Source organism: Marmota flaviventris, chromosome 9, assembly GCF_047511675.1.
Source record: "Marmota flaviventris isolate mMarFla1 chromosome 9, mMarFla1.hap1, whole genome shotgun sequence".
Classification (NCBI taxonomy): domain Eukaryota; kingdom Metazoa; phylum Chordata; class Mammalia; order Rodentia; family Sciuridae; genus Marmota; species Marmota flaviventris.
In genome coordinates this window covers 7,116,435-7,135,685 of record NC_092506.1, presented here as the reverse complement: position 1 = coordinate 7,135,685, position 19,251 = coordinate 7,116,435, and the positions used below count along the sequence as shown (strand labels likewise).

At 55.5% G+C, this 19,251-nt stretch overlaps 2 protein-coding genes across 3 annotated transcripts; both read right to left on the bottom strand.

Annotated features, from left to right (window-relative positions):
- Window positions 1-36: 36 nt before the first annotated feature.
- Kcnk7 (potassium two pore domain channel subfamily K member 7) lies at window positions 37-3,799 on the bottom strand. Its single transcript, XM_027944760.3, has 3 exons — window positions 2,425-3,799; window positions 481-879; window positions 37-242 (listed from the first exon to the last, which is right to left on the bottom strand). The coding sequence occupies exons 1-3, from the start codon at window positions 2,741-2,743 to the stop codon at window positions 37-39; spliced, it is 924 nt and encodes a 307-aa protein (XP_027800561.1). The 5' UTR covers window positions 2,744-3,799.
- Window positions 3,800-3,897: 98 nt separating this feature from the next.
- Map3k11 (mitogen-activated protein kinase kinase kinase 11) lies at window positions 3,898-18,450 on the bottom strand. Of its 2 annotated transcripts, none has more exons than XM_027944759.3 (10): window positions 17,137-18,450; window positions 12,673-12,853; window positions 12,339-12,487; window positions 12,057-12,232; window positions 11,703-11,946; window positions 11,053-11,166; window positions 10,371-10,506; window positions 10,187-10,278; window positions 5,394-5,771; window positions 3,898-4,733 (listed from the first exon to the last, which is right to left on the bottom strand). In XM_027944759.3, exons 1-10 carry the CDS (start codon window positions 17,873-17,875, stop codon window positions 4,420-4,422), a joined length of 2,523 nt encoding a protein of 840 aa, XP_027800560.2. In that variant the 5' UTR covers window positions 17,876-18,450; the 3' UTR covers window positions 3,898-4,419. The 2 variants fall into 2 exon arrangements, with proteins under 2 accessions (XP_027800560.2, XP_027800559.2); XM_027944758.3 differs by having other exon boundaries at window positions 3,898-4,757; window positions 17,137-18,445.
- Window positions 18,451-19,251: the final 801 nt, after the last annotated feature.

The following is a 19,251-nucleotide window of genomic DNA, read 5'->3' as shown; positions in this document are numbered from 1 at the left end:
ATCTTAAAGGAGCTGCACTTGGTCACCTGACACCTGTCAGCAAGCTGGTGCCTGTCCTGCAGCTGGGGCATCAGGAGGCAGGGTGCTCAGAGACAGCTCATCCTGGCCCAGGATGCCACCTTGGTCCTCAGGGGTCATCGAGCCACTGGGCCCAAAGAACTTCACCATGGCACGGACCTGTGGCAGCTCTGAAAAGGTCTCCACCGCCAGCAGCATGGCCAGGAGCCCTAAGAGCAAGTAACCTGGAGAGAGAGGTTGCTAGGGTAGTTCTTGGGGTGCCCACAATGCTCCCCACCCACTTCCCAGTGTGATGACCTACCCTGGCACCTGGCTCCATTCACACCTCTCTCAACAATGCCACCAGGCTTTTACTGTATCTTTCAAACAATGCCCTGGGTTAGGGTCTTCCACCTGTGAAACTCAGGCCCCCAGTGGCTTATGGGAGTTGCAGTTCAGACTCTTTTCCCTTCTTACACTCACCAAGAAGTGCGAGCTGGCCAAGGTGGTAAATTGCTGGATGCAGGCCATGACCTTGACTGGGCAGCAAGTCCCCCAGCCCGATGGTGCTGAGTGAGCCAAAGCAGAAGTAGATGGCCTCCAGTAGGCTGCAGTCACCCTGCAGACCCCACAGCACCAGTGCTGGCAGTAGCACAAAGATGCAGGCCACCAACAGGCCCAGTCCTGCTGCCTGCAGCAGTGCAGCCTGTGCTGGTGCCAGCTGCCAGCGGGCTGCTACCCAGGTACCTGGGCAGCTAAGCACAGGCAGCAGGCAGTGGCGCAGGGTGGCCACAAGAACTAGGGAGGCTGGCAGCCCCAAGGATGCATAGACCACACAGAAGGCCTTTCCTCCTGCCGATAGTGGGGCCATGTGGCCATAACCTGGAGAAGACAGAGAGAGCAGGCAGTGAGCTCTTGAGTGGGATGGCTGCTGGGGGTCTTTACTGTTTTCATTGCCTCCCATAGAAAGCTGCCCTCTAGTGGCGGAAATTGCATGCACTCTTCAGGTTCTGCTGCTTCACTGGGTTAAGGTCAAGTTCCTTAACCTCTCTGAGCCATGTTTTTCTGGGAAATGAAAGGATTAAAGAAGACAATCTTAGCCAGGCAGGCATGGTGGTTCACACCTGCAAGCCCTGGTGCTCAGGAGACTGAAGGAGGATTGCAAGTTGAGGCCATTCAAGGCAATTTAGCCTATCTCAAAAAAAGAAAAAGGTCCCTTTGGCCATCTGTAGCTGGGACAATTCACAGAAATGCTGTCCTTCCCCAGAGAGATCCTGGCTTTCCCTTTTGCAGTACTGGTGATGGAAGCCAGAGCTTCACACATGCTATAGGCAAGTGTTTTACCACTGAGAAACCCCAACCTGATCCTGGCTTCCTAAGAGATTGCTCAGCTCTGTCCTTAACCTGTACTGCCAATCCACAGCTAGTGGAATGTCACCCACTGTTTCATCACCCCAAAGTGCATTACATCTTTCTATGTTCTGGGTCTTGTGCTGGAATCTGAGTCTACCTGGGCCCTCACTTTTGGTTGGAGAGATAAGCAGGAAAAACAGTCACGAAGGTGGACACAAAGTACTACAATCAGGCAGCATGCATGAGAGAGGTCAGTTGGGGCCAGGGAAGCACACGCAAGGCAGGGGCAGAGCAGAGCATGCTGGGAGAACAGGATCAGCTAGTTGAGAGGTTGCAAACTCCAATGCCCACAGAAACTGACCGTGAGATAAGAGGGAGAGGTGAGTGGTGGGGACTGGGATAGGCTGGAGGGCATGTGCTTTGCCTAGAGACAGGACCTGGACCAGTAACATACTGGACCAGTATGTTACCTTGCAGGGATTCAGACTCAGTATAAATTGTTTCTTGAGTTTCCAAAAGAAGGTAGGTGTGAGGCCCAGAGTTTGATCCCCAGAAACACACACACTACACACACACACACACACTAATAATGATAATAATTCAGACACTTTGCAGGACAAAACTAAAACCCAGGGCCATTGCCTCATTTCTCTGGGCTAAGTACATGCTGTTTTCCTCAACCAGGAATTCCTTCAACCCTCATGGCTGTGCCTCCTGCCATGGCTAACAGCTCATCGGGGATTCCTCCACTATCTCCTCCTGAGCTGGTAATCCTGGTCTGTGCTTTCTCCCTCCATCCAATAGTCCATCCTTTGGTGTTGTCTCAGGCTCATGGGTCTGAGTATCTCTCCTGGATTTCAAAGGGTGCCTGGGGAGGCCACACCCCTTCTGGCAGCTGAAGTGGAGGCACCAGTTGGGGTGTGTTGGTATGGGGAGCCCCAGTTGTGATGTCAGGCCTGATAGGGCTAGGCTCTGTCTGGGGCTTTGGGGTTGGGGGAAGGGCTGCACCCCCAGGGACCTCAGGGAGCCAGGGCCTCAGGAGCCAGCTCCTACTGGGCTGCCTGGCAGCCTTACCCGTGGTGGTGAGGATGCTGGCAGTGAAGAGGAGGGCCGAGGGCAGATTCCAGTTGCTGGCCTCAGAACTGTTGCCCAGGCTGGAGACTCCGTGGGCTTGTGCTCTCAAGGCCACGCCCAGTAGCTCTTCCAGTGCTCCAGGTGGCAGGCAGGCCCCATAATCTGCCTGGAAGGTAGCCAGCTCGGCCTGGAGCTGGGTCTGGAGCTGCAGCGCTGGGGGGCCCTCCAAGGCCTGGAGTACCACAGCCCCAAGCCCCATGGCCAGCAGGTGGGCCACAACTAGGAGCATGTACCGGGCCCAGGGCCTCAGACCCCCCATAGCGTGGCGCTAGTCTGGTCACCTGGGAGCTGGTGGCTCCTCTGCAAGCACCTGGGAAGGGCTCCGCAGGGCGGTGGGGAGGAGGCGCTGTGTGGGTGGCTGGGCAGAGCCGGGGTGAGTGTGAATGGAAGGGTGATGAGCCTGAGCACTCCTCCCAGTTTCTGGGGCAAGACTTTTGCCCATTTCAGGCAGCTGGGGTGGGGGCAGGTGGAGGAAGGCGCTGCAGTGAGGGAGAGGGCAGGACGCTGAGGCTGAGAGAGAACCTCACATTTATTTAAGGTCATGTTCACCAGTCACACATACCCCATCTCATTCAGATACCGAGGAAGAGGACAGACACAGGTCCCTTTCCTCCTGATGTTCACACAGGAAACGTATGAACCAAGACGTGACATCTTCACATTGTTCTTGGAGCAAACAGCCAGGTCATGGGAAAGCTCCTTTAAGAAGGTGACATTTCAGCTGGGGAATGAAAACAGGCTAGTCATGGTGGGAAGAGCCTGCGGTGGGGAAGGAGCAGGGGGCTCACCATGGGGAAGGAGCAAGGATACAGGCCCAGAGACCTATGGGGGGGGACCCTGGGGGTGGAAGGACAGTGGCCAGGGCAGAGGAGTGGTGGGATTCAGGATGGATGTGGTGGGGGCAGGGAAGGTGAGTCTCTGCTACACTGCAGACAGAGCCTGGCTGCCATGGCATGCTGGGGCAGGCAGAGGAGCCCGAGCCACACTCCCACAAACTCTTGTAGAAGCGTTGAAAATGCCAGGATGGGTGGACTTATTTTGCGTGTGTCCAGATTGTGGATGAGAAAAACACAGGCAAATCCTCAAGACACTGCTTCCCGGCCTGTGGGCTCCTAAGTTCAGAGATCTACCTGGGGTGGGGACAGCACATCCAGGGATGGTGACCTGGGGAGGCGACTCTGCAGCTGGCCCCAGAAGATAGGCAGAGACCACCCAGCAACAGGGAGGATCAAGGCAAACAGTTGCTTGAGTGCAAACACGGAGGGCTGGGGCAGGTCTCAAGACAGGGGTATGGTACAAGGTATCCTGGCCTAGGTCCAGGCCATCTGCCCACTGTGCTAGGGGCATGAGGACACCATGGTCCTCGGATAGCTTGAGTCTCCTGGTTACCTCCAAGAAAAGTGTCAGGCTGCATTTGGAGAGACAGCTTACCAGTTTATTTGGCTTCATTGGATCCCAAGACCAGGGCCCCCACCCTGGCTGGGGTAGCAGGAAGGCACCCAGAGAGCCCCGGCCCCACTGACCCCCAGGGCAGGGGGCCCAGGCACTAAGCCCTTGGGGCAGGGGCCACAGTAGCAGGACTTGGTCAAAAGTGCTGGTGACAGCTGAGGCTGGCCCCTCCCCTGCACCTCCCTCCTCCCTACACCCTGGGGGCAATTCCCTGAGACAGGCTCTGGTCCTCCCAACCAGCTGGGTACAGTGTCAGGCCCCAGTGGGGCAAATAAGTCAAGGGGACCTATAGGTCATAAATTGGGGGGGGGGTGCAGGCCCCCCATCCAGTGTGATGGCTTCCTGTGCAGTGTAGTGTTCCTGACCCCCAACAGGGGGCGGAGTCTCTGGGGGAAACCAAGCAGCTCCAGATGCGTGCCTGGCTCCTGTTCCAGTGTATGCTGCGGCTCCTCCATGGCAGGTGGGACAGAAGACGGCCTGGCCCACTCAAGGGCCGGCCTCTGGTGCCCATGGGGCTTGGGCACCCATGTCTTTGGTCTGCGCCCTGCAGTCCTGGGGGCCTCCTCGGAAGGGGTTGGCAGGTGGGGAGTCCCAGAAAGGATCTGAATCTGGGAACAAGGTCCAAGGTGCCCGTCTGGGCGCAGGCTGTGGTGAGGGCAAGGGTGAAGGCCGTGGTCCAGCTGACACGAAGCTCCACGGGTCAATGCGGCTGCGAAGGGGTGAGGGCCGAGGTCGGCTGATGAGGCCCAGGGGTGGTGAGCGTGGAGTGCCCGGGGTGCCGGGAGCAGAGCGTGATATTCCTGGTGGGGGTGAGACAGTGCCTCCTATGAGGGTGCAGGAAGAGCACAGGGTTAGGCAGTCACCACCTCCTAGGCGCTGACTAGCTCACTGCAGCTTGAGGAACCAAGGCCCGAAGGTGTCACCACCTTTCTCAAACTACACAGTGAGCTACTTGATTCCTAACTTCCACAGCCCTATATTCCAGAATGCAACTGTTTATTACTAAGTGGCTCAGAGCAGGGGTATGGAGCAGACAGGTCTGGCCTTAGATTCCAACCCTGCCACTTACAAGTCTGGGAGCCCAGAGTCCCTGACTCTCTGTGCTTTAAATTTTATCATCTAAAAAATGGGTACCATAAAGTGCTCATGGCAATCTTTAGACACCTTTTCTCTAAAGGACCACCATGGACAGTAACTGGCACAATTAATCAACCTGTAGGAGTTGTCCTTGTCACCATCACTTCTATTATTTTATAGCTAGCTGGCAGCCCATCTTGCCCCTGACCACCGTACAGTTGAACCTAGAACTCAGTTCTTTACATGTGTCCCCAGTGCCCTAAGGGACCAGCTTGGGCTCCAGCAGACATCTGTGGTCCTGGCCTTGGTTTCCTAAAAGTTCCCAAGCAGTTCTTCCCCTCTCTGGTGGCTGCCATCTCAGCATCTGCCCTAGGGCCACTCACCACGTGTCTCCTCCCGCCGGGCACTCTTGGCTGACGGCTGGCCGGTGGGGACACCCAGGTCCAGCAGCAGGGGCCCAGGGGTGGAAAGGCCTCGGGCATCCTGCGTCTTGGGAGAGAGGCAGCTGATCGGGGAGGCAGGAGGCTCTGTGGGGCACGGGGAGGTCACCGGCACAGGGGTCACTGTTGGGGGCTCTCCGCGCTCGCGGCCCAGACCCCCAGGTGGCTGCAGGTCTCGGCCGAGGCCTAGGGAGGCGAGCAAGGCGGTGCCGCGCAACAGCGCCCGCTGGATCAGCTTGGGCGTCCCGGAGCTGCTGCCGCGCTCGGCTGGTCCCGGCCTCCGCGGCTCTTCGGGCTCTGGGCTGGGCCTTGCGGGGTTACCTGTAAGCAAGGGTGTCACAGGTTAGGCCACGGCTGGCACAACACCCTGGTGAGGGTCTGGAAGAAGGACCGAGTTCTAGAAAAAAGGACTGAGTTCTGCTTCCCAGCAGCATTTCCATGGGTCAACTCCTTTTCCAGGGGTGCCCCTCCCATCTGATACCCCCCAGCCTTCCACCAGCTGGGGGAGCCTGGGAAAGCCTGGGAGGCAGCCAGGCCCCTGGGAAAAGGACAGGAGTTCAAGAAGTAGCAGGCTGAGGCCAGTGACCAGCCAGGTCAACTTCCAGGCCCCGGTGCCAGGTTGGCCCCATTGCCTGGGACCAGTACTGTGCTCTGTGCCAACTCCCTCACCAGCTGGGCGGCCCTGGCCCTTCTGCTCACCCACCCCCACTCCAGCAGCAGTTTGTAGGGAGCTCACAGGTAAATTCCAATGTACACAATAGTTCCTGGGGGCACGCATCAGTGTCGCTATTCCAGAAATGAGGAAACGGAAGCTCAGAGAGGTTAGTTCCTTGCCTGGGGTCACAGCTAGCTTACAGAGGATGTGTTTCTGCCAGGTATGAGCTGGATGATTTAGAAATATCATGTTGTCTGATCCTTAGGCCCCAGAGGTTCCAATACAAGGACAGAGACAGAGCTAGCCTAATTTGTGCAGGGGCAGCAGTGCCTTTGTGACCCACCCCTTGCCTACAAGACTCTACCTAGATTTAAGAATGAGTGTCCTTGGGGCTGCGGTTGTGGCTCAGTGGTAGAACACTTGCCTAGCATGTGTAAGGCACTGGTTAGATCCTTAGCACCACATAAAAATAAATAAAGGTATTAAAAAAAAAAAAAGAGTGTCCTGTCTTTGGGGTTAGGATTGCCTTGACTCCATTCCAGACTACCTGGGGGCGGGGTGGCAGTGCTGGGGAACTGGCCATGAAGGGAGTCACAGGGCATCTATGATGGTCTCCTTAAAGTCCTGATTTGGTTACATCCCTCCTTAGCTCTCTACTGCCATCAGAAGAAAGTCCAGCCTCCATAGCTGGGCTGTCAAAGTCCTCCCTGGCCTTGCCCCTTTTGTCCTTTCCCTCCCCCTTGGTTCATGGACAGAGCAGGCTCTCTGGAGTGCCACTCTGTGTTGGGTGGCAGGAGAAAGAGATGCAAGGCTGGAAATGCTCTCTGCTGTGAACAGGACTTGGTGTGGAGGTCCTGCTGTTAGCCACAACCCTCACTCTGCCTCCCATCTTCCTCCCAACCACCCTTGACTACTGCCACTCAAAGGCCCTGTTGCAAACCTGTTAAAAACAGGGTTCCTCTTAAAACTCATCATTTCCAGGCCTTTCCTAAACAGGCTCTGCCTACCTTTCCAGCTTCATTCTCTCCTCCACTGGCGCGCTGCCTCTGGCCTGACACTCCTTGGCTTTCAACATTTCTCTGAGTTTCAGTGCGTTTCCTTCATGCCTGTACTCTTGCTATTCCTTCCGGCTGGCACATGTTTCCCACCTCAACTTTCAGCTGACCTCTTACTCACTGTCAAAGACCCAGCTGAGGGCTGGGGTTGTGGCTCAGTGGTAGAGCTCTCGCCTAGTACACCCTGGGTTTAATCCTCAGCACTGTGTAAAACTAAATAAATAAAGGTATTGTGTTCAACTAAAAGAAATAAACATTAAAAAAAGACCCAGCTGAGACATCACCTCCTCTGTGAAGCCTTCTCAGAATCCCCCTGAACCTGTGTAGCTGTTGTCCATATTACACCTTTTAGAGCTACATTCTCAATACTTACTAATCCCTACTCTGCTTGTTTATGAGACTGCCTTCTCCACCAGACTAGAATATCCCCAGGGTCATGGCAGTGTTGATCTTAGTGTTGACAACTGGCTCATAATGCATCAATATGTATTTGAGGGAAGAGTCTGTGCTTAAATTCCTTTCAACAACCATAAGAGGTAATCACTAATTCACAGGGGAAGAAACTGGCCATTTATAGTGAGTTTAAACAGAAGAGGGGAGAGACACATTTAAACAAGCACGAAGCCACCTGCAGTGGTGTACATTTGTAATCCCAGCTACTCTGGGGGCTGAGGCAAGAGGATCTCAAGTTCAAGATCAGCTCAGGCAACTTAGTGGGACTCTGTCTCAAGATAAAATAAAAAGATGGGTTAGCTCAGTTGGTAGAATGGCTGCCTTGCATGAACAAGGCCCTGGGTTCAAGCCACAGCACCACAAAAACAAAGGGCTGGGAATGTTGTTCAGTGGTAGAATGTCCCTAGATTGAATCCCGGTATCAAAGAGAGAGAGAGAGAGAGAGAGAGAGAGAGAGAGAGAGAAACCCAGGGTTCCAGAGGTAAGCAACTTGTGCCAGGTAATTCTCCTAGGATTCTAATTTGCTTCTAAGCTTCCTAGCAGTCAGAGTTGGCAATCCTGTTGTTTAAAAGAAGGCAGTATGACTCTTCTTGACCCAGAGGAGAAGGTGAAATTGCTTCCATGGGGCCTCATGGAGAGGACATGTCCATGAAGTGGTTAGTGGCTCCAGGGCAACCAGCTTCCCAAGGCAGTTTCTGTCAGTGTGGGCTGAATATATCCTGCCAAAGTGCCACTCACTGCAACAAGGTCCCCAGGGGTCAGAGACATCCAGCTGGAATCAGGGTAGGGAGGTTGGGGGATGAGGCTCCCCACAATGGCTTATGCCTGGGACACTTTCACAGAATCTGGGACCTCTGTGAGGCCTCACTCTTTGAAAAGTCAGATACCTGAAAAGCCAGGTATCTGACTCTGTGGGTAGCTGAGAGGCCAAGGTCATGTACTCTTGTGGGCCCAGATGGAATCAAGTGCTCAGTCAGACTAAGCTGGGGCAAGTGGTGTGCTTTTAGGCAGAGTGGAAAGCTTGAGGAAACTGGGCTTCAGGTCCTTGTCGTTCCTTTCCTTGGGAGCTCAAGGAGGACAAGGCCAGAAGGCTCTGGAGAACACAGTCAGGGACTGCTTCAACTCTACACACCTAGATTGACAAGACCTCAAGTTCTCCATTGCTCTGCTTTGGGGCAAGTCAACTCACCCCCCACACACAGAGGGTGAGATAGACCAACAGCCCCTGCTCTGTTGGGTGTCCTAAAGCAAACAACTTCCATCTTTTTGTCTCAGTTTCTTCTTCTGTAAAATGGAGCCAATAATAATACCCACCTCACAAAATTGCCTGGCACATAGAAGCCAATAAGTACTAGCTGATATTATTACTATCAAATCAGATAATGGTAGAGTGGGCATGGGTTGGGAGGGGTGAGTCTAAACTGATTGTTGCATAGGGATTTGGTCCGAGGGCCACTAAGCTAGGTGGAGCTGGGGCTTCTGAGGATAGTACCTGGGTTGGTACAAGGATCCACAGGCAAGGGATGCCACCTTCTACCTCCTGCTAAACTCAGCGTTGAGCTGAGCCCTCAGCCCTCTGATGCAGGAGTTCTGCTCTTTGCCAATCCTCTGGCTTCCTAAGCAGTTCAAGTGAGAAATGCTTTTTCAAGTGGAAGCTTCTGAGGAAATGGGCTGAGGAGAAGGGAGCCAGAACATCTCTTGGTTCCATGCTTTAGCTGGGGGTTTCAGGCAGGTTATTTCCCTCTGTTTTTCTTTTCTTTTCTTTTTTTTTGAATAGGGGATTGAACCCAGGAACCCTTCACCCCTGAGCCACATCCCTAACCCATTTTATATTTTATTTAGAGACAGGGTCTTGTTAAGTTGGTTAGGGCCTCTCTATGTTGCTGAGGCTGGCTTTGAACTTGCAATCCTCCTTTCTTAGCCTCTTGAGCCACTGGGATTTCAGGTGTGCACCACAGTGCCCAGCTTATTTCCCTTCTTGCATCCTCAGTCTCCTTATCTCTAAAATAGGGATAACCCTGGCACCTTCCTCACAGGTTGAACAGAATGCCTGACACACAGAAAAGCCCCAAACTTCCCCAGAGGCAGTGACAATGGGCCCTGGATCCCTGGCTATTCTGCTCATCACCTTCCCTACCCACAGGCTCCCTAGAGGGGATTCTGAGAAGCACAGTGTAGCAGTCATTTGTTTGGCCCCACCCCATACGGGCAGTTTCCTTCCTCTCTCTGGACCTTGCTTCCCTCAGTGCCAAATGGTCGGGGGCAGTACCATTCCCTGCTTCCTTTTCTCCCTAGAGCCAGCTGAAGGTACAGTGCTGCCACAAGGCTAGGAAAGAGCCTCTGGCAGGCCAGGCTTGAACAGGGGGGACTAGTCTCTTGGCCCAAGGCCTGGGCTGAATCCAGCTTGGCTGTGGGCCTGTAGGTCAGACCTAGGACTGCTCTGCCTAATCTCAGATTCAATTTCCCAGTTGCTAGAATGAGACCTATCAGGGCAGGATTCCTGCTCTGTCTGGTCACATTTCCTGGCCTTCCCCAGCCCAAAAAATCCTGTTGGGGGAGACAAGGCCACTCACCATTGAGTGTTGGGGGTGTGGAAGGAGATCCTAAGGGGGAAGAGTCATCTGAATCCAGGTACCACGCGGCTTCATCCATGCGGGACCTTCTCCTAGCGAGGGAAAGGGTGGGGGGGCGTTTTGTGAGTCTGAGGAGTGTGGGGGAGGCAGATCATGCTCAGGTAGGAGGCATTCAGTCACTCACCTCCCATTCTGGGCCTCTCCAGGTTTGGGAGAACTGGGACCCCAGGCCCAGCAAGCTCGTCGCTCTCCATTGCTTGAGTCCTCCAGACGACGGGGAGACTGGCGGCCCCATGCCTGTCCAGGTTCTGCAGGTTCCACTGTGGAGGAACCCGATGAAGTCTGAGCTGATCCTTGCTCTCCCCCATCATGAGGCTTTGCAGGCAACTCTACAGGATGCAGGGCAGGCTGGGCCCCAGATTTACTCCCAGGGAGGGGACTTGTTGGGACAGGTGGGTCTGGGTCCTGGGGCCAGCAGTGAGGTGGGGCATCTCATTAATCCCTCTGATGACATTTGCTGTTTATAAGTTAGTACAGAGAGTGACACAAACTGCCTTATTAGCTATGTGGCAAATTACTTTTTTCACTTTTCTCGTGTATGAAATTTAAGATAGTAATGATATTTATTTAAACAAATTCTTGTAAAGAATTAAAATTAGCAAAGGATTTAAGAAAATGACTAGTACATAGTTGTTTAACTAAGAAATTTAGTTTTTTGGTGAACTGAGAGGCAACAGTCTAGATGGAAGGGGAAGGAACCCTGGAGCAGAAGGGAAAGGAGACAGTAGGCGGAGTCTGACTCCAGGGATAAGGTGTGACACAAGGATTAGGAGCTAGGGGAAGAGACAGGAGGCTAAATTTCTTACACTGGATGGCCCGGAACCGGGGGAAGGTCGGCGAATCCCCAGCCCCAACCTCAAAGACGTTTCTTCTCCTGTCAAGGCCAGGTGAGGCCTGCACGGTGATGCGGTGCTTGAAATCTGGGGTTTGGGGAAGGAGAGAGTAGGTGCAGGTTTGTGGTGGAGAGCTACGACTCCAAACTGCACGTGACCGTGATCTCCGTCTGCTCCTAAGCCACCCAAGGCAGCGGCACAGTGGCTTTGTGACAGCCTCACCACTTCCCGGGAACCCAGACTTTGAATAAGGAAAGCTGAAGGACCAGACTCCACGAACCTGACCAGCCCAGCAGAGTCCAAGGTTCCCCAGGGGCGGCCCGCCACGCCCCCTCGGTCTTCCCAGAACAGTCATGAGCTCCGCCCCTTCCCGGCCGCAGCCACTCCCAGGCCGAAATGCAAATATTCCCGCCAGAACCCACCCACAGATACAAAAAATACTCAGGGTCCCATCCTTCCAGCCTTCAGCTCCAGGGTCCACCCACCAACACCCTACACCAATCCCAGTGCGGCCAGGACAAGGAGCTGACTCCACCCCTCCGCCCACGCAGCCAATGGGTTCCGCGACCCTGCCCCTCAGTGCCTACAGCCAATGGCGGGCGGAGTCCTGAGGCCCCGCTTACCCAGGGGCATGCTGATGCGCTCGCCGCCGTCACGCGCCCGGAGCTTGCTGCGCTTGAAGGTGCCGCGGCGACGGCGGACGTGCGGCCGTTCGCGGTCCACTTGCTGCAGCAGCAGCGTCAGCTCGCGCTCAAACACCTCTAGCTCCCACTGAGCCAATAGGTGCTCGCGCCGCCGTAGCTGTTCGGCTTGTGATCGCTGCTCGCGCGCCGCTCGCGTCAGCTCCTCCTCGCGGCTCAGTAGTTCCTGCGCCCCGGACAGGGAAGGCGGTGGGGTCATCTCGGCACTGACCCCTGTCTGCCCCACCGAGATTCGGAAAATGCTTTCCGACTCTGGGTACCCGCGAGTCCACTCACCTTTTCCTTCGCCCGCAGCTCATCGAAGAGGCCCTGGATCTCTCGTTTCCAGCCTTCTTGCATCGAATGGAAGGAGTCCCGCGGCATTTCCCGCAGGACCTGCGCCTCTAGCGCCTCCAACTGCTGCAGGATGGAGGCGAAGTCGGGCCTGCGGTGAGGGTCCTGTGCCCAGCAGTCTAGGGGCACGGCAGGGAGGGGGGACAGAATAAGAAGGAGGTCTGTGGGTGGATGTGTCCTGGACCAGGGAGCTCTGCCCCTTAGCTGCCCACCTTGTCCTCTTACCGGCCATGAGCTGTGCGAAGGGTTCTGGACAGGTGGACGGGATGGGCAGTGTGAGCTTGTTAACAGCTACACCATAGGCCACAGCAAGACAGTCGATACCACGGTAAGGCACTTCCCCAGTCAGCAGTTCCCACAGCAGCACCCCAAAGCTGTGGGCGAGACAAAGGGTCTGTGTGCCCTTCTCTGCTTACTTATTACTATTTCACCCCAAAGCAATGAGGAATTAAATGGACCTTCCCCTGGTCTCGGCTTGTCTGCCCACCCAAAGGCTTTGGCAACCACTTCTGTCCTTTGTAGCCCCATAGCAGACCCTGTCCAGTCCCCCGGGCCACACCTCCAGACATCGCTGCCCTTAGAGAAGGTGGAGGCCTTGATAACCTCAGGAGCCATCCAGGCATAGGTGCCTGCAGCACTCATTTGCGTGGTTTTATGCCACTCTCGAGCCAGACCAAAGTCAGTGATCTTCAGGGTCTTGTGTTCCATGTCATCTCCTTCAATGGGCTGCAGCAGCAGAACTGGGGAAAAAGTGGGGCAGGATTGTGGGTGTTTCAGGATCAGGTAGTGGGGACAGGGGAAAAGCTGGCAGCAAACTGTCATCTGACCGATGGCCTGGCCAGAGGTGATGTGGTCTATATCTTGCCCTTGAGAGCTTACAGCTGGGGATGGGTAAATTCTGGGACATATTTTCTTAAGGTCTACTAGAGCCACATATTTTACACACAGCCCTAGCGCTCAGAAAAGAAAAAAAAATCACTGAGGTAGGTGTTATTCCTATTTTAAAGTTGATGAAACAGTAGGAAAATGACTTGGCCAAGGTCATACAGCAATAAAGTAGAGATTCTACCCTGCTCTGTGTAGTTCAGCTCATGTTCTGAATTTTCCCTAATACTACATGAATAAAACTCAGCAATGTTCTTAGCAGATTCTTAGTATTTGTGAGTCTGATTTCCAGAGAAATCCATGAGTGTCTTGTCATTTTGCTGAGACAGGAGTGTGAATCAAACACACCCCTGGGAGGGGGAGCAGGTAGGAAGCCCTTGGTAAGCAAGAAGCCCAGCAGTCACCACTGGCCCCTGGTGCCTACATCATCCTGTGGCTAATGCAGCCACTCCTAGTAGAAAGGCTCCAGAAGATAACTATTAAGGCTGCAGGATGTGAGGAGAAAGGGAGGGGTGGTGATTCTTGGCCATAGAGGAGGAGGCTATGGCAAGTAGGAGTGGATGGTCAGACTTGGTAGGGGTGCTTGGCTTTGACTCAAATTTGGGCCACCATACTTGGTACAGGAAGACAAAGAAGCAACTTGCAGATCTCTTGCCAGGACAAATGCAGCTCGAGGGAGAGCAGTTTTAGAGGAATAGAAAGAAAGGTCACAGGATTGTCAAGGGTCTGAGAGGGACCTTCTACTTTTCTGGTTATAGCCAACTGCATGGTGGAGAGCGACATCTGTTTGCTGCACGTGCTCTCCTGCCCAGGGTGTCACTCAGCACTGTAATGGGTACTGGGGGGGTGGCGGGCAAAGGGGAAGGGTACCTACCCAGCCAGGTGAGTTAGGGAGGTCTTCTCAGCCGAGGTGGCAGACAAGGCATTCAATTTTTGAGGGCCTAAAGCCACAGCTCCCGATCCTGCTGCTGGCTAAGCCCTGTGGACCTTGTTGGGGATCTGGCACTGCTGTCTAATCCTTCCACCATCCCTGGCTGTTTCCTTAAGGGCCTCCCATCATTGGCTGCTACAGTTCTGGCATTCCTCAGAGCCCAGCCTCTCTTCAGCTTCTGTGCATCATCCCTAGGCCATCTTAGCTCACCCAGGTGCCAGTCCCCCTCCCCACTGGCATCTTCCATACTTAGAGCTCTAGGCCAGACAAGAGCCAATTCAGTGCCCATTAGGTGCTCCACCTGGCATTCATGCGCTCTCAATAGCCTTTATTATGCCTGGCAAATGTTCCTGTCATTTCTCCTAATTAAGAGAATGGTCTCAAAATCCACCCATTCCTTGGAGCCAAACTGGGGCTGAGTCCTGCAGAGTTAATGCAGCTCAAGATGACCCACCTCAGAGGATCATCACAGAAGTAAGCTATTCATACTTTTTAAAAGCCTCCACTTGGGGTCTGACATCTGGCAAAAGAGTTTTCAATGCCGGCTGCCTTACAGCGTCTGTACTCACATCTGTCCCATCCACTCACTCCACTGCACCCTTGATCATTTCTTACTTCCAGCTTCACAGCGGCTTCTGGTCAGGCCAGGAGGCTCAGCACAGCACCAGTTATTAGCCCTGTGCAATTTCATCCAAGGAACCACTGTGTAGGCAGGAGGGGCAGCAGGCACACATACCTTTTCTGGAGCCCAGGCCCACTTTTCTGGAAGACTGGCCCTTGCTCTAGCCTCCTGTGTGACCCATCAGACTGGTATTGCACTTTCTGCACCAGTGTCTCAGTAGGGTGACCTGTTTCTCTCACTTTTTTTCTCTAGAGGAATCTGAGACCCGGAGAAGAGCAGCAACCCCCCAAAGCCTCAGATTTCTTTCTACTACCTCCCCAGCCCCACCACTGGCACCTGCTAAGCCTCAACCTCATTTTGGCACCCCCTGCTTCTCCTCCAAGCTGTCTTTCTGCCTTCCTGGGCCTCGAACTCATCTCATCCTAAGTTGCTGTTGTGACCCTGGGCATGGGAGATTAGGGGGTACACTAGAGAGCTCAAGGCTGGGACAAGCCTTGCAGCCCCTCTTAGTGCACTTTAGCCTCTCAAAGGGACCTGACCACCAACCCCACCCCCCCACCAAGCTGGCCTCTATGGAGCCTGGGAGTGGCCTGGGCAGTTCACACCTCTTCCGCTTCCCTCCCGTGGTCCTTACTTCTCCTTTCTGGGAGGCCTGGGCAGGTCTACAACTGGGAGGGGGGTCCTTCAGGGAGAACTGGGGGAGGTCAGACCCAGGCCGGGCTGGCTGGTCAGTCCTGTGACTCGTGGGCCTGGAGAATTCCCCCTTCTCTCCCCGCCAGGCTTCCTCACAAGGCCCCCATTGTCCAGGAAAATCACGCCATTGTTTCCTGCCTGTGCCCCCCCATCTCAGAGACTCCCCCCACCCCAATCCCGCAGACAGCAACTTGGGCCTAGGACTGGGGTCTGTGATGTTGGATGCCAGGCTCAGAGGCCCAGGGCACCTTGCTTGGCCTTCACCACTACCACCCAGACTCTTAGATGGAAGCAGGGGAACTGAGGGGGGCAGTTGGGGGAGCAATCCCTGTCTCCTTCCTCTCTGGCAACCCCCCCACCCCCAGCTCTTTCCTCCCCTGCAGGCAGCTGGGCTAGGGAGGGAACAGGGACTGGAGCAGGGGCAGGAAGCCAGCCCAGGGGCAGCAGGAAACACAGGAAGCAGTGGGGAGGGTGGGGAGCAGGGGCCTGGGCTATTGTTCCATTTTTTCTGGAAAGAAAACGGAGGAAAAACAGAAGACAGGAGCCCCCCCACCCCTTGGGCCTTCGGGGAATCCCCTTCAGGCTAGAGCTGGGAGTGGGGGTTCCTGGACAGCTAGTAAGGCTTGGGGGGCAGACTGCTCCCTCTTATGGATGAGTGTGTGGGGAACGGCAGGTCTCCCCTGGTCTTTCCAACCTTGGCAAGGACTCAGGTATCATTGAGTTTTGGTGCTATCCTCTCCCTAGCCCCTTGTCCAAGGAATAGAAGCTCAAAATATCTATGCTGCTTTCCAAGTGCTTCTCCAGACCCCACTGAGCCTCCTCCACACCCTCACCCCTAAGTTTCCTATTGCTACTACTCTCCAGCCTGTGCCCTGGTGCCTGCCTACTTGCCTCTGCTTTGGTTAGGCTCTGCCTGGACACCCAACCAAGTGCTCTGGCCTGGCAGGGAGCTCACCTGTTTTGGGAAGCTCTCGCTTGTCTTGAGCCCATGATGGGACAGTATGTAGAGGGCCTGAGGTGGTGGGAGAAGGAGCCTCCCTTAACCAGGCACTCCAACCCCAAATGCTGATCCCAGGCTGGGTCTTCCTCATGATCTTGCCCTCAAACGTCCACATTTGAGGACCTGTCTGGCATCATGCACCAGGGTTTGCCCAGGCTGATAAGCCATTTCAGTCTCCTGGTGACTCCCTTTTTAGAGAGGCTGAAATTGAGGCTCTGAGTTGAAATAGCCAGCTAGGGGTCATGCAGTCAGGGAGGGATGGGGCCAGGATTCCAGCCCTGGCCCCAGACTTGACCTCCACAGGATCTCTCCCCTCTGATATGTGTCCTGGAGGAGCTGCCCACCATGTACAGGAGAGAGGAGGAGAAGAATGGGGGAGAGTAGAGCAGCAGAGCCCCCACATGTGAACTTCAGGGGGGGAGGAGATGAGGAGCACCTCCAGGGGATGTCCTTAAGATAGTGGCCACAGGTGGGATGGGGATGGCCAACTTGAGAGATCTCAATGTCATTTTCTTTCTTTATGTTTTGGGGGTGTGGTGGTGCTGGGGGTTGAACCCAGGGCCTCATGCACGCTAGGCAGGTGCCCTACCAGTGGACTATACTCCCAGCCCCAAAGAGAACTCAATTTTCTAACTTGCCCAAACTGTAGTTACAGGCGGGAATCAAGGACTCCTTCTGGGGCTGAGGTAAGGAGACCCTGCGGGGTGTCTGGGGTTCCTGCCATGGGGCCAGTGTGAGGCCATAGGTAACCCTGGTCAGCAAAGACTCCCCTAGGACAGGAACTCTGGCCTCCAGCAGATCCCTGGCTAGATTCAAGCTGAGGGTTGGGAGGAGGTGTGTGCTGGGGCCATGCCACCCCTCCCACCCGCTGTCCATGCCACTCAAAACTCACTGTTGTTGGACTTGAGGTCGCGGTGGATGACAGGTACCAGGGCCTCACAGTGCAGGTAGTGCATCCCACGGGCAATCTGCACGGCCCAGTTGACCAGCACATGGGGTGGCACACGCCGCCCAGCCAGGGCACGGCTGAGGGGCCCACCAGCTGCATACTCCATCACCAGGCATAGGTTCGGCTCCTCCAAGCACACAGCCTTGAGGGCAATGATGTTGGGATGTGCCAGCATGGCGAAAAGCCGGGCCTCCTGGCGAACGCTCTCAGCAGTCACACTGATGTCCTCATCAGGATCCTGGCGAGCTGCCTTCACAGCCACCAGCTCCCCTCGCCAGCTGCCACGGTAGACCTTGCCGAAGCCACCAATTCCAATCACCTCCTCCAGCCGCAGCTCCTGGAAGCTGGCCACCTCGCAGGGGGGCGGGCCGCCACCCCGAGACACATAGTTGGATGGAAAGATGCCTACCTGGCCACCCACCTGGCCTGCCCACCAGCCCTCATCTCCTGAGATGGCTGCATCCCGGGACAGCACTTCCACACGGTCTCCCTTCCGCAGGGCAAGCTCGTCCTGCCCATTGGGCTCGTAGTCGAACAGGGCTGTCCACACAGGGTTGGCATATGCCGCTGCCTTCGGGGACCCCTCTGCCCGGCCTCCGCCACCACCCCCGCTGCCCCCACTGCCACTGCCATTCCATGATCCCAGAGGACTCTTGAGGAAGAGGTTCTTCAAGGGCTCCATGGCCAGGAGCTGGCACTGGAATGTGTGGGGGACCTCCCTGTGGTCCCCACCCCCGCTGACTGCCAAGGCCCTAATGCCGGAACCTGGGCATCCGGGCCCTGGCCCTCAGCCCCAGACCCACGCCTCTCTGGGGAGCCAGGAGTGTTGTCTCCCGGCCCCCCGCATCTCCGGCTTCTGGAAGAGGGCACCTGGAGCGGTGTAGTCAGGCTGGAGGGGTGGGGCCCCGGGGCCTCCGGTGCCTCACCATGGCTGGCTTGTAGGGGCCCAAGAGTCCCTCGGTCCTGGAGTACTCTTTGGAGGTTGGCTCCAGCGCCCTCCAAGTGTAAGGTGGGGCCTGCCAGGGGCAGAGCCTGGACTCGGCTGGGCCTTTACATGTAGCGGGCAGAGAGTCCCCAGTAGGGCCGAACCTGCCTCTTCCCAGCCTTGGTGGCTTTGGCCCAGACGGCTCCGACCCCGTTCCCTTCTTCCTCCTCCCTTTGTACTTTGGCCCTGGGGGCGGGAGGCAGAGGTGGAGGGTGGAGTTTCACTTTTTTCCGCTCTTCTCCCTCCTGCAGGAAACAGCATCAGATGACGCGGGCGGGTTGCACCGCTCCCCTCCCGGAGGCTCCGGGTGGCTGGGCTAGGGAGTTCCCTGAGACGCAGGCCCCGAGACGCAGAAGGGCAAGGGTAGTTGCAGACCCCCCCATCACCGAAGACTTCGTGATCTAGGAAGAAAAGTCCCAGACTGGGTGCTCCGTTGCCCAGGACCGAAGATAGATAGGGACCAGCCCGGCCTTCTGCATCTGAATCCACAGCAGCAAAATGGGCTATAGAACCGCGCTTGGCAGTGCAGCAAGCCGAGTCTGGCTTGGGCTACGAAGTCGCGGGACGGTGTGATTCATTCTCTTTGAGTTCCATTCTTTTCATATATGAAATAGGAACAAGAAGCTCTGCTTTGCAGGACTAGGGGGGGTGAGGGTAGCGGAAGACTGGAGGACAGACTCAACTGGCAGCACCTCAAGCTCTTTCAAAAGGCTAATACTACCCCTCACCTAGGAAACAATCCGCTTCTTCGTGTCCCTTTCCCAATGGAAGAAAACCTGAGGCTGTTGTTCATAAATTTGCCTAGGACTGACTGGAACCAGAATAGCTGAGTCTCCCTCACCACCGCTGGGTAGTCTTGACCCCAATTGCTTCAAAAGTGTCACTTTAAGAAAGACGACGCTATCCTATTCGACTACTCCTGTCTGTTCCGGAGGATGGCTCTCTACACACCAGGTCTGAGCTCTGACCCGGAAGTAGAAGCCGCTCAGAGCGAGAAACACTCATGACGTTAAAGGTCTTGCAGTGAAAGAGGCCGGCGCTAGAGGGGCGTGTCCCGTAGCGCCTAACTCTGG

What these genes read in the sequence shown, in the direction of transcription:
- Kcnk7 (XM_027944760.3), bottom strand. Translation starts at nt 2,743, where the DNA reads ATGGGGGGTCTGAGGCCCTGGGCCCGGTACATGCTCCTAGTTGTGGCC. An exon ending in CAGCATCCTCACCACCACGG is followed by an intron (nt 880 to 2,424) that starts GTAAGGCTGCCA and finishes TGTCTTCTCCAG; the next exon opens with GTTATGGCCACATGGCCCCA. An exon ending in TGGCCAGCTCGCACTTCTTG is followed by an intron (nt 243 to 480) that starts GTGAGTGTAAGA and finishes CTCTCTCTCCAG; the next exon opens with GTTACTTGCTCTTAGGGCTC.
- Map3k11 (XM_027944758.3), bottom strand. Translation starts at nt 17,875, where the DNA reads ATGGAGCCCTTGAAGAACCTCTTCCTCAAGAGTCCTCTGGGATCATGG. An exon ending in AAGGGCAGCGATGTCTGGAG is followed by an intron (nt 12,488 to 12,672) that starts GTGTGGCCCGGG and finishes TCTCGCCCACAG; the next exon opens with CTTTGGGGTGCTGCTGTGGG. An exon ending in CCGGTTCCGGGCCATCCAGT is followed by an intron (nt 10,507 to 11,052) that starts GTAAGAAATTTA and finishes GTTCCTCCACAG; the next exon opens with TGGAACCTGCAGAACCTGGA.